The 13,991-nt window shown below is 42.4% G+C and overlaps 1 protein-coding gene across 1 annotated transcript; it reads left to right on the forward strand.

Annotated features, from left to right (window-relative positions):
- Nucleotides 1–830: 830 nt before the first annotated feature.
- On the forward strand, nt 831–11,534 carry LOC134860292 (BTB/POZ domain-containing protein KCTD16-like). The gene is made up of 2 exons (XM_063877222.1): nt 831–2,427; nt 10,310–11,534. Exons 1-2 carry the CDS (start codon nt 1,614–1,616, stop codon nt 10,759–10,761), a joined length of 1,266 nt encoding a protein of 421 aa, XP_063733292.1. The 5' UTR covers nt 831–1,613; the 3' UTR covers nt 10,762–11,534.
- Nucleotides 11,535–13,991: the final 2,457 nt, after the last annotated feature.

The following is a 13,991-nucleotide window of genomic DNA, read 5'->3' on the forward strand; positions in this document are numbered from 1 at the left end:
GACAGCATTGTTAAGCCTTCGATTCAGCCTCGCATCTCACTTCTTCCAAACTGGATTTTCCACCCTATAGTACTTGGCATCACTGTTGAGTATACTGATGGCTCTATGACAAATTCACTGGGCAGGCCCTGAGCAATAATACTCAAGTCCCACACCACTGTCCTCCTGATCCAGAAAAAATGACTCATTAATGAGTGTTCATATCGCTGAGTTTTGCCCTCTCAAAGACATTCCTGGAAAAAACTGCAAGAAAAATGTACTTTATAGGGGAGAAATGGACTTCATATTGAGGCATTGTTTGAATATATCATCAATTTTCTGTAAAATAAAGAGATACTAATCTCTCTAAGTTTTATTTCTAGTTTATTTGAGATTACTTTGAGCATCAAGCAGTTGTAAGACTTGGAGCATGCGAGATCTGTCCCTGGTCCTGAAATAGGATTTCACTCAGTCAAATCAATGAGGAAGGGATCAATTTTCATATTCAGTCACAGTGTTCTGGCTGTGACAGGTGATACTGCTGCATGCAGGTTAAATCTGATGCAAAAGGGAACAACTTTCATTTGGACATTTTTGGTTATTTCTTTTTATGACTGAGCCTTTATCGACAGTATGGAAACAATTTAAAGAGCAGCATCCTGCTCTTTACGTGAAGCTGTCAATCTGTCTCTGAGACACTGCATGGGACCTAACCCCTCACCCGTCTCTCGGGATAAGCGCGTCAGCTAAAAGCGTTAAATGTAAATGCGAAAGCCTCTGTGAAGACTCAGTAGAAGGGATTAAAATCCGCAACGCTGGATGTTTAAACTGCATTAGACGTGAATCCTCTCCGCCAGCTGCACGATGCCTATGACTGGATCACAATTCCATGGAAAAACGGCACAGAGCCACATCCGTCCGTTTTATGTCGATCGTCTGCAAATGTCTTTTTCCTTTAAGATGATGTAAGACATTACTTCACGGGACGATTTTTTACTCTCCCTCCCTCTCTTGCACTGCTTGGAGCAACATTATTTTAAAGCTTCTGCCGGACCAAGCGTTTCCGCACTCAGCAGTTTGGAGAGATGGGCGCGCACAAGGGTCCCACTTTCATCCTCCCCGGAGCCAGTTTCAGGATCACAGTTGTGAGGAGAGACGCTCAGTAGTGATTGGATGCACGTACATTCTTCAATTGATGTGATGGATCCAGGAGCCAGTCGCAAGACGTTAGACTTTTCCACAGAAAACTTAAGCAAAAAAAGGGTTTTTACTTTTTTTTAAGGTGGGATATTTCATAGTGAAAGTAGGATTGTATTTCTTTGAAGTCACAGTAATGACCCATCGCAGGGGATGTGTGTAACGTGATGCGCTCACTGGTTATGATAATCGATTCTGTTCGGAAAGGACCGTAGGGCAGGCACACTTACGCATGGGGTTAAAGGATATACAGTAAGTACACCTTTGGATTGTAAGTCACGAGACTCTGGATGCAAGGACTGCAGCTTCAATCAGGACTATGCTTTTGGTCTGAGGGCATCAGCCCCATGCAGCTACACCCCACGCTCTGAACTTGTGGGACGTTTTGCGCTCCGTGATCGAGACTCAAATTTCGTGCAAGATCTGGAGAAGAAAAGATGGCACTGAGTGAAAACTGCAAAACGCAACCTGCAAAAGAGCAAGGTTTGGTGCAAAACCCTCCATCGGATGTTATTGAGCTTAACGTGGGTGGACAGGTGTATTACACTCGCCTTGCCACCTTGACAAGCTTTCCAAATTCCTTACTTGGGAAGCTGTTTTCTAACAAGAAAGGGTCCTCCAATGACTTGTCCCGGGACCTCAGAGGACGTTATTTTGTTGACAGAGATGGCTTTCTGTTTCGTTACGTATTGGATTACCTTAGAGACAAGCAGGTTGTCCTCCCTGATCACTTCCCTGAGAGAGGAAGGTTGAAAAGAGAGGCGGAATACTTTCAGCTGCCAGATTTAGCCAAACTTTTATCTTCTGATGATTCAAAACTACTTCAAGACGACTTCAGTGATTTCGATGATGCGTCGCAGGGCAGCGAGAGGTTTTACTCCTCTTACTCTTTGGACAGGAGGTATGGCTACATCACGGTCGCTTTTAAAGGCGCTTGTGCTGGGGGAGGCAGAGACACTCAAATTGATGTCAAGGCTAAAAAGTTACCGAGGATCTTCATCAGCAGTAGGATTGGCTTGGCAAAAGAAGTATTTGGAGACGCCCTGAATGAGAACAGGGACACGGACAGGCCACCGGACCGTTACAGCTGCAGATTTTTTCTCAAGTTCAGACACCTGGAGAGAGCATTTGACATGCTGTCAGAAAGCGGCTTTCACATTGTGGCCTGTAATTCGTCCCTCACTGCTTCCTCCATCGGTCATTACGCGGATGACAAGGTCTGGTCCAATTACGCACAGTACATCTTCTACCGTGAGTGAAGATTTATTCCTGCTCTATACTTTCAGTGGTGATGTAAGATAAATTGGTAATTCTTACCTCCAGAAATAATTACAGTGCACAAGTTAAATGCAAACCATGTGCCCATCCCTCCCTTACACATCATGCAAATACAAAAATGGTGTTGCATGATGTCCACCAGAAAGACGTTTTTCTGGTTAATGGGTATAAAAAGTTTGTCCTCAAAGCCTACTATAAGTAGTCCCATGCTGTGTGTTTCTAATGGTCTAGTTTGAGAGGTAATCTGCAGGAACTGGTGTGTTGACTCACACCACCAGGAGGCATCCACACATCCCACTTGAATCCTTGAATCCCTTGGAGTGGCCGACTTAAACTCCTGTTTTGGGGTTGCTTCCAGATAAGAGGTCCAAAGGCCGCAGGGATGTTCAGTCACAATGCAGCTACACTTCAAGTACACATGCATCATGCGCAAACATGATTTACGACTCAAATGGGTCATGAATAATATAGCACCATTGGGCAGCAAAAAAAAAAAACCCATTGCAATCTTTTAACGCATCTTTGCTTTTTTTCTTGAAGACAAAGAAGTGAGTTCATCAGCAAATGCACTAATTAGCCACAGACATGGTTAATTCCATTCTCTGCAGAAAGTGGAGTTGGACCATATGGCCAGTTGAATGGCTCCCTTTGGAGGAGCTGGAGATAACCCAGTTGGGGGGGTCAAGGTTGGTTGTGCAAGACAGTGGGCATGACATATGGTTTGCTAATGATTCACCAATGAGTTGATAATGCAGGCTAATTATAACAGAGGGCTATGCCTTGACCCACACTAACATCCAGCCAAGTAGGTTTTTCCTGAGTCATTCAACTTTCTGGAGCACAGCATCTGGTGTAGGTATTGACCCTGTTCCCCATTTATGACACTGTTCCACAGGACAAAGACAGTGGAAGGAGGAATGAGAAGGAGGTAATTAAAAAAGAGGAGAGAATGTAATACAGCATGTTAGGAAATAAAATGCAGAGTAAGAAAAGCCCAGAAAGGAAGAGAAGGAATTGAAGGAAGCAAGCTCAGATGGAAGCAAGCAGATGGAGGGGAGAGCGTCTGAGCAGGAGGGAAGAGGGAGTAAAATTGCATGAGACCTGGCCATGGGGAGAAAGAACTGAGGCAGAAAGAAGAGAGCGGGAGCAAGGCGCAAAAATAGATTAAAGTTAGTATCAGGCAGGAAAGTTCATTGGGTCCGAGGAAGCGGAGAGGAATAAAAAAGGATTTGGTGGCAAGACACGGAAGAAGAGGGAGAGACAGGGTTTTCATTAAGAGAAAAGACAAGGTGAGGGTTAAAAGGGAACACGCAGATATACAGCGAGCGTTGGGAGACAGAGGCCAAGTCAGGATGATGGATAGACACATCAGAGGCAGACATGCGTGAGAGGCCTTTATTCACGGCAGCACAGCGGCCCACATCCACTATCAAAACTAATACATGATTCTGAATGTGGGACATTGGCTGGCCTAGGGCAGGTATAGTCCTACACCAAGAATGCATATAGACAAGTGCACCTTTTCGTGGTCATGAGCCATATGTGCGTTATTGTTGCTCACAGCAGAACATTTCACTGCTTTATTTTCACCCCCATCCCATCCAATCAGAGGCTCACATGGAGTGAAACAGGGTGGCTGGGTTTGTTCAGAGTGTAAAAATGGTAGTCCGGGGCAGTAAATAAATTGGGAGACTCTCTTCCAGACTGCCAGTTCCTGAGCATCATGCGTGTTGCTCTTCTTGTTAAATGCATCAGTTGTTTTCTGCAGGGTCCACTGACTCTCAGTAATAGTGTGGACTCCGAAAAGTTTCCCAAATGCCAACAGTAGATATTCATCATGTTACTGCATGGCATCATCTGTATTAACAACAACAGTCAGGGGACTTGTACCCTTACAAAGTCTTAATTACTGTCACCCTGTCCTGCTCAGTAGGGTACGCTGTTGGTTTCTTCACAGACCAAAACAAATGAGTCTTTCATGAAAAGGGCACCCTCCCCAGGAGGCCCCTGTGTCCAAGCATTCATCATGAACAAGAGTTTTTTTCCTGATGGCCATGATGAATAATGACCTGAAGGACTTGTTCACCCTTTAAATAATCAACTGAGCGAAAGATATATACGCAAACTGACTAACCAGCCGATTGAACAGGACAGAGAATAGAAGCTGGTTTGGTCAATCAGATGGTGCAACATATTGCATTCACTGGGGGAAACGTATTACCCAGCAAAGAGGAAATGTTAGTCGTAGTTAAAAAAAAAAAAGGACCTCTGAGAGTGAAGTCAAAATAACGAAAACGATCTTCAATAGTTGGTGATCCTGTGAGTTTATTTGTCACGCACAAGCCGACACGTTAGTTAATTAGCATGACAGGGACATTTATTTATTTTTCAGTTTGGCATTATCAACATTACTGTTGTAGTGATTAACAACTCTAACCTCCCAGTTGACGTTTGGGACCAATCTCTTTATTGCTTATCATCCCTGGGGAAATAGATGAGTGTGAGCTAATTAAAAAGCAATCTGTGATCCCAAAATATTTCCAGTGTCTCCAGTCATGCAAAATGGAGAAGCAATCTAGAAAGATAAATGCTAACCTATTTTAAAAGCAATTCAAAGTACAAGTCATACTGTTTTTCAAAGTAAAGTAAATTCATGGACGAAAATGATCCCTCATCATGGACACAATGACCTGCTTTGACATTACTGCTTCCACATCACAGAGGCAGAGCAAATCATCATTGAACAGTCAGACTTGCAATATCAGAGACATTTTCATCCTTCTACATCTGAAAGGCCTGTGCGGAAGTGCCTTGTCAAAATGGGTGACACGTACAGTAAAGATGGAGAATGATTGCACTTGCCAGGTGTGCTCTGTTAATATAACTGTGCAGTCTTCATTTGAGCAGTGAATGAGATGATGTGTCGCCATAATGGCTCCTGAACAATGGCCATAAGGCGGCAGGGAGAGAGTTGGGAGGGGGAAGTAATCAATTGCTTAGGTGTAATGGAGGCAAAGATTGGACCGTCCCCAAGCTCCCAGAGAGCCTGGGTGGAGTCTGGATGGATTGGCATTACCTGCAGGAGATGGATGGTGCTCCCCTGAATAACTCATATACGTCTTAAAGAGCACCTGGGTGGAAAGATGGTCAGAAGTATGGCGTGGGTGTGTGCTTGTGTCATTATTTCTCACAATGGTTGCAGCACTTTGTGCAATGCATCAAGTAAAGTGGACAATCTGGCTCACCTTGGGAGTAAATCTGAGCTTATTAAAAATTGTAGATGGATTGCAGATTCAAAATGAAAATGTGTTTCTGAAATCAATCATTTGTTTGAAACCTCATATACTGAATTTACAGGGACTATGCTGGTGGTTTTTCATGGTTAAGATCATTGACTACAGATGGTTTCCATATCACTGCGGCATGTTTTTCTAAATTCAACTACAAGCTTTAATATTGACTTATCTGCAGCCGGGTGTTTCCGTGTTATCCCACTATGGTATTTAAATGGACTTGCAGAGAACAAGCATAGGCAATTTATCATAATCAACATTTCATTACCTTCTTTTGGTCAGGCTTTCTCAGTTACAAGAACACACTGCACCTCTCACACTGTTGTTTTTGTTTATTGGTTCATTTTTGGCTTGGATTTAACAACAAAATACCATAATGACTGTTGAATCACAGATGCTGCAAGTGCCCTTGAACGCACCAACAAGGAGACTTTTCAAAAGGAGAGTTCCTGCTTGTAACTTCATTACCGAGTGATGATAACACGATTTTGACAAATAATAAGACTAAATATAGACTTTGATGGATGACCCACATTAAGCAATTTGCAATGCCCATATTGGAAAGAGTATAAGCAATGTCTGCATTAAATGCACGCCATCAATCTAACCATAAAACACTTAAAACCTCCAGTATAACCCTTTGAAACGGAAACAGAGAAAGTTAGCTAATTAAAATTGAAGCTGTCTTTTTTTTTTTATCCCTGGTTCTGCTTTCTAGTTGTTGGACACCAGGTAGCTCTTATTATGAAAATCCAACACCTTAATATACCCTCCAGAGACACTTAATGGCCACAGTACTTGGACAGTGGAGCTCACTATGGGTAGGGCTGAGAGATCTTTATGAATACGGGGGATTCCATGTGTTGGTAAGCAGGAGAAACATGTGTTATGGCAAGGTGTGGGTTGTGTAAAGAGCAAATTAAAGCATGTTTGGTGATTTAATGTAATCTACTTCCCCAAGATCTGACCCGTTTTGAGTCAGTCATGTTTAAATATAAAGAGGGTCTCATGTGCTTAGAGTTCACTTTCCTTAGACATAACTTTTTAAATATCAGCAATTTTTGAGAATCGCCCCTTGCCTTCCTCAAGTCCCTCAAGGCTTCATTAAGGTGATGACTAGTGCTCGGTGAATACCCAGGACACCTTTGCTTTCTCCCCGCCTCGTCTCGCTTCATCAGTGCTTGGCAGTGGAGGGGTGTGGTTCTGGGTCAGGGGACAGGCCAACAGGGAGAGGCTGATATAGACATTTCAATCTGTCTGACTTGCTTGTTCATGTCCCTGTCAGGGAGACACTCAGCGGGGCAGCCACCCTCGGACTCTGGGAGGAGACAGCACCCCGCTTGTCATTAACAATCAGCCAATGGAGACGTCAGCCTCCTCATGGAAAACAGATAATTTGTACCGGGGCAGCATAAGGTCTTTGAGAGGGTAAGAGTGTCCTTGAATAATCATGTTAAGCTCCAGCTCTTTCTCATCTCTGCTGCAGATGATGGTTGTTTCAGAAGAGTAGAGCTGGCTGCGTGGAGGTAATTAATATTGACAAATTCAATTGTATGCAGATATTAGGGACATTATTAAAGAGGATAGCTGCCATCAGTTATGCTGGACACAAACTGCTGAAGTGATACTTTTGCAACAAATAGGACTATCTCGGGGAAATAGATTTCCCTTACCCTGTAAGGACGGTCACTGCCTTTGCAAGACAAGCCTTTTTCTGCTGCAAGGACACGCTGGCCTAATTTGTGAGCTAACAAGCATGTAAACTACACTCCTCCTGAGGCAGTGGCAGAGTAAAAAATATTTATGACTGGATATGGGAGCTGGAGAAAATAACATCAGTGTGAGATCAGAGCTCATATGAGCTTATCTCCCTGGCTGCATGCATATGCATATTTATCCTGCCAGAAAGACTGTGGAGTTTTTTCATCATATTATCAGGACTCCCTTTTTTCCTCCCTTTTTTTCTTGTTTCTTGCCCAAAGTCTAGGCAAGACAATATCCTTGTATTAGAATCAAGCAGCGACTCAAGCGTTAGAAGATATTTCACACCACTCAGGCTTGCAGAATTGTGTTGTATTTTAGCACAGAAAAGAAGTCATTTTGTTCCAGAAAGTTGTGTATATTTTCTGACTCTCGCACTTGAATGCAAAAGGCTTTGTGTTGTGTTCAAAATATTTCCATTGATTAAGATAGAGGGCACAGTTCACAACAGTGCTAAGATTTAAATATGAAAGGTGGACATCGTCAGGTCACGCAAGAGCCAATCAGAAATACATTGCGTTACAGCCTTCTAGTTATGTGCAATTAGAATGTAAAATTGTCTTTCTTGTTTGTCTTTATTTATTTTTTGCCTTTTAGATTACCTGACTATAGCACCAAGCTGAAAAAAAAGAAAAGAAGAATCATCACACACCGTTGATGAATCACTTTAGAGGCACAGATTAAAACAAACACTAATTCTGGCAAGAAAGCCACTGACATTTGAATTTGAGTGTCAGAGCCCTCTGCCTTCAGCCCCCACAATGTCCTACTTTTCTGCCAATCATATCCTCCTAATCAGGAAAAACGTATGATTTTAATCCAATTGCAGGCAGTTGAATTTCCATAAAATTCTGACCTCTCTAAGGCACGAGGACAAACACCCATGCATTCTTTAGCGATGGAGGAGTTTGAGGGTACCCCGTGTGACACCCCTGCATGCCTCTCTGTTGGACTCCACTCCCTCTCTCTGTTATTTATGAGAAGTGCCGACACAGCCTCAGTCTGAGGACCGGTCCAAGTCTTTTAATGTAGTTGGAACATGATCTCTTAGACAGCTAATATAGATCTGAGGAAAAAACACATTACAATCAATAGCTTCCCTGAAAAGATACCAGAGAGTATTACATACGCCCACTTGTTTAAATGTACCCGAGAATGACTGCTTCCTGACAAGGCTCTCAGTTGTTTCCTGTCTTGGCTCTGAAGGGTTTTAAAGACTTGACACTACAACACTTTACCCAAAACACACAGTTTGTTTTTCCCTTATCGGCCATGTCCACACTTTGTTTAGACAATGTATTGTCTGAAACAAAATGCAAGGTGCTTCTAAGGCTATCAGTTGCTTTAATGCAATTCATTCTCTTGCATGGCCTGAACATTTTATGATGCTATTATTGGGTGTTGGCTTGTTTCCTAAATGGTTCGCCCCTCCGGACTAAAGCATCCACCATTTAGAAACAAAGCTCTGCATCCCTCCTCTCCTTGCTAAAGCGCCTGCATCCATTTGCGTGGTGCTGCTTGTCTGGAATCAGCTAGAATCATATTCTGCGGGGGGAAATTGGTGCGTTGATTGGCCCCCTTTACTCATGGATTAGCCATTAAAAAGCTGTTAGTGACTCTCTCACTATCAGCTCAATGCAATCATTGCACTAGAGATAAGGTCATTATTACAGTATGCGCAGAGAGGTTAAAATCCCCCTTGAACCCTGTTGAGTATAAATTGGTGCATGCATTGGAAGATGGTAATGGACAAATTATTGCTCTCTCTGTGATATCATATTGAGTCTGTATCATCACATTGGAAAAAGCCATTAAGAGATTTTAGAGTCTGTGTTCATGGGTTTATTTCTTTTACACTGTTGTTTATATTACACAGGGCACAGAAGCTTCCACACTGCACATTTCTACCTCTAAATGCGACCATAGTTCAGTGATATTTTGGTAAATGAAAGGTAGTTACAGTGTTTGCTGTCTCCACTTGGACACTCACAAGCCAGCGGGCAGTACAGCACGGTCATTCTGGTTCATAACTAGTAGGAGGATGTGAGACTATACAAGAAGTGCGCACACAATGAAGGATGAAGACTGCTGAACTCCTCAGTTACCACCTTTTTCACTTTCTGTCCAAACTTCATGACAAAAGGTCACCATAGCTATTGACTGACCCAGTTGTGTTACCTCCCAAGATAAATCATACACCTTTTCTACTTTGTGTCCCCCCCAAAGGTAGAAAGCACCTTGTGTTATTTCACTGATCTCAAAACATACAAATAATACACCACATTCTTAATACAAGTCAGTCAGGTTACAGTTTTTATAAGAAACTGTGACAGCGGAGCAGATGGTTTTGGCTCTCTGACGAGCTTTGCCTTGGGAAATGGGAAAGGTCTTTTGGGGAGCTGTACTGAAATGAACTGAGCTTTGGGCCCTCTCTTTATCAGAGGAAGTAATATGCACTGCCCACAAGGACTTTGAAATTCAGCAACTACAGTAAATGTCAAAGCCAATAACTTCGGTGTTCTTACATCTGTACCCCCGTTAATACCCACGCACACTCACGGTCACATCTGATACTCATATAATGATTTTGAATGATGTTAAAACGGCTGCGTAGGCACCTGTCAGCATTTGCTTGATCAGTACAACTTTTTGTTTTGATTAGAACTTGAACCATCACCATACAGACAGGTGGGACATTATTTTAGAGTCTATTGTGCAATACAGAGGGTCTTGCAACAACAGAACATGTACTGCAGGATGTCAAAACAAGTGACAAATGTGTTCTTGTGTTTGTTTTCTAGGTGGTCCCTCAAGGTGGATGTCCTCTCACTGTGACTGCTGCTGCAAGAGCCACAAAAGTGAGCGGGAAGGAGAGAGCGGCACTTCCTTCAACGAGCTCTCCACTTCCTGTTCTGAGACCCAGTCGGAGGCTAGTTCCCCTCAAGGAACCGTGATTTGTGGCCCTGTGAGCCGGCACTCAAACATCCAGACACTGGACCGTCCCATGCCGAAAGGACAAGTTCATCATCTTCAGCAGGCGGAGATGCGTCGCAAGACTGACATGATGCGCGTGAGAACCTTCGGGGTCCGAGAACGAGAGGCCGCAAAGAGGAAAGCCAACAAGGGGAAGATGACTCCAGAGCAGGAGCTAGAGAAATGCATCCAGGACTTCCGGCGCATCAGGATTCCTGATCGCTTTCCCGAGCGGAAGTACATCTGGCAATCAGAGCTCCTGAGAAAGTACCGTCTCTAAGTATGAGTTTGAAGGAGAAGAAATAGATGGTAGTATCATGTCAACATCAATGAAGTGTATTAATGACATAGGCAATAGATCGCACCCTCTAAGGCACATACTGTATTCGTCAATATTATAAAAATAACTATGGTCACTTTACTGCCAGCATGACTAGCTGAGCACACAAAGTACAAGGCAGTGTGAGTTTGTAAAGTATGCACAGTGTTGTGTATGATATGCACATGATGTGATAATCAGGTTCCTCCTGTTGGGGCTTACATCACTAACCCTGTTCTCACCTCAGAGGGCTGGAAGTGTACTAACAGCTACTATATCACTAGATGAAGCAACAAAGCAACCTCAGGGGCAACATCATTACAAGTCATCAACCTACCACATACTAAATGTGCAATTGCCCACAGTAGCTGTTTTTTAAACATTGATGTACCCATATGGTGCTGTGAGTTAGCAATGGAATATCACTATACTCCACTGATAACACATATTCATAGTAGGCTTTGATATCGGCACTGCATGTCATTTCACCCTTAGCATAATTATGCAATATCAAACAAACTTTAAATTCACTGTTTTGTGTGATGGGTAAAAATGGTGTGTTATGACTGGGGCTAGCTTAATTGAGGAAAGCACTGCCTAAATTTGTTTGCCATTGTAAAACTTTATGTGTGATGTTGTCATTACGTGTTGGATATATGATGTTGTGTAGGTAAAGTAAATAATGCCAATGGATATTTGAATAATCCTTGATTGTAAGTGTGTAAAAAAGATAATAAATGGGTTAAATTTAGATGGACATGGTAATTCCATTTTTCATTTCAACTCATATTTGACCTTTTACTGTGATGGTCCGAGCTCAGCTCGGCACGAATGACGAAAAGCTTTAGATTTACATCGCTCTAACATACATGCTGAGGTGGAGTACACAGCGCTATCAGTAACAGCAAACCTCTGAAGAGATGGAAATCTTGATTTTGCTTTTCCAAAGCCAAAGATAAAAAAAAATAAGGTTGGATAAAATGTGTGTTTCTTTGCTCTAAAGCTAAACTTGTTAGCAGTTCTGCCTAACTACCTTAATGTCAAGCCCAACCCAGAGTGTTTGAAGTAAATTTAACTTGACCTTTTGGGTGTTACAAATCACAGTTAAAAAGAAACAGTTGAAATCTTAAAAAGTCAATCGGAGATGGCATTTTCAACTACCTGACGATAACGTAACGCTAACCTAAATCTAAGGTTATTTGAAACACTTAAATAAGCCTGCATATGTGGTTTTGCGCCAGTCGCAACTTACAAATCTCTGCGACAGAGGTGCTGAGTACAAAGCAAGTACAGTATGTATTATAAGAACTGGATATGGTCTTGATTCGTAGTTTGCCCAGTGGTCAACCTCGGTATTGCAAATAATAAGAGTCTTCTGTGAAACTGTTGATAAAACACATAAAGCTGCAAACCAGGTTTAACATGACTAAATGAGCCAGGATTTAGCATTTTAAGCCAAAAATAATTTTGGTATGGAATTATTATTTTTTTAGAAACTGTGCTTGGCTGTCAAACAAAAGCACACCATCACCATGACAATCACCAGCCAACCTACCAACCCAACACAACTGGCTTCATTGAGGAAATGAGATCCCTCCTTGTTGACATTTCAGTGTGGGCCTCATCCTCTTGGGAGGATCATAAGGTACAGGAAGACAACCATAGCTGTGCATCACAAGCGCCATTTATAGAGAGCACTATTTTTAGCGAACAGATTTCTGCAGTGTTGCCACATTGCATCCAAATGGAGGAGAGAGGCTTGGGGACCGTATTGCTGCAACCCCAAAAGCAGCCTGTGTGATGATAGATGAAGAACCACCTCTCTCTTGGGACAGTGAGTGTCCTCCAACACAAATTCAAAGAAAAAGGCTTTGTTAATACATTTTGCTCCATGTGCAGAAATGAAAACAGCAATAGTCAGATTATCAGGCATACAACCCCAAAGCCCTTTTACCTATGTCAGCTAAGGCAGAAATGCTCTCTGAAACCTAAAATCCTTTTCAAAATAGGACAGCAGCCTATACACCAACATGTCACAAAAATAGAGTTAAAAAATCTCAGGGCTTTCTGAAATCTCTATTTAGCTGCTGCTGCTTAACTTTAAGATATAAAGGTTACGATGAGACTTCCAGAAACTCATAGAAAGGGCAATACATTTATAATACTCTAACAGAGAATACAATAGCAAAAACATTGAAGAGGACTATAACATAATGCATTTTTCAGGATACAGTGGCCTCCGCTCCACTGTGCACCTGGACCGATCTCTTCCCCTCAGCCTCGTTCAATAGGAACACAGCATGAAATCTCTCAGTTTGAAATCAAATGCCCCTTTCCCCGTCTTTGAAAACCAGATCCGCTTTGGGTGGAGTTTCGTCTCGCATTTAGCACAATCTGTATCCTAATACCCCAATGACAAAAATCAATGAATCTGTTTTTGCATATCAAATATACACATCACAGTGTTGCCTAGCCTGGCCCAGTTGACCTTGCTGGCCTATCCCACAGCACCACCTGAACGTAACAGTTGCTGCTCTGCTTTCCTCACAGATCAATAGCCTCAGATCCTGCCCTGGCCTTTATACAGCCTTTATAGTCGGTCGATATCCAACATCCTCCTCTAGGATGCAGAGTAACATTAAATCTTCAATCAAAAAACATCACTGCCACCGCTAACAGCCTTCAATTATCCGGCAGGGTTGTATGCAGGCCTATCATTTCCCACAACAGCTTTCTTTAGCATGAGACAGGTCTGACAGCGTGATTACAGCCCTTGTATTAGAAAATTACTGCAAAGCCTGAGAGTGGGAGAATTACCCTGCTTATCAGATATTACAGGCGACCAGAAAAGACTGCTATTCACACATGGGATAATGGAAGCATGATGTAAAACGAAGCAAACAGGATTTCATTTTTTATACAATGAATATAAGGATTAGACTATGTATTGCAAAAGCTTTGGAAGAGACTCTAATTTGATGTAATGGCATAAATCTGAGGTGATAACTTGTATTATTGTATAAATATGGAAGATGTCAGGATCTATACACAAAAGATGACGCAGGATATTGTCTGCTAAACCTGACATCTGCAACAGAAAGATGAAACAAACAATTTATCTCCTTTTCAAAAAAATGACCAGACTGATACTGGGAGAGGTTTTGTTGCCTGCAGCAAGTCTCCATATCAAA

The sequence above is a fragment of the Eleginops maclovinus genome, chromosome 23, assembly GCF_036324505.1.
Source record: "Eleginops maclovinus isolate JMC-PN-2008 ecotype Puerto Natales chromosome 23, JC_Emac_rtc_rv5, whole genome shotgun sequence".
NCBI classification, from domain to species: domain Eukaryota; kingdom Metazoa; phylum Chordata; class Actinopteri; order Perciformes; family Eleginopidae; genus Eleginops; species Eleginops maclovinus.

Coding starts and splice junctions, on each gene's coding strand:
- LOC134860292 (XM_063877222.1), top strand. CDS start 1,614: ATGGCACTGAGTGAAAACTGCAAAACGCAACCTGCAAAAGAGCAAGGT. Junction 2,428..10,309: donor CGCACAGTACATCTTCTACC/GTGAGTGAAGAT, acceptor TTTGTTTTCTAG/GTGGTCCCTCAAGGTGGATG.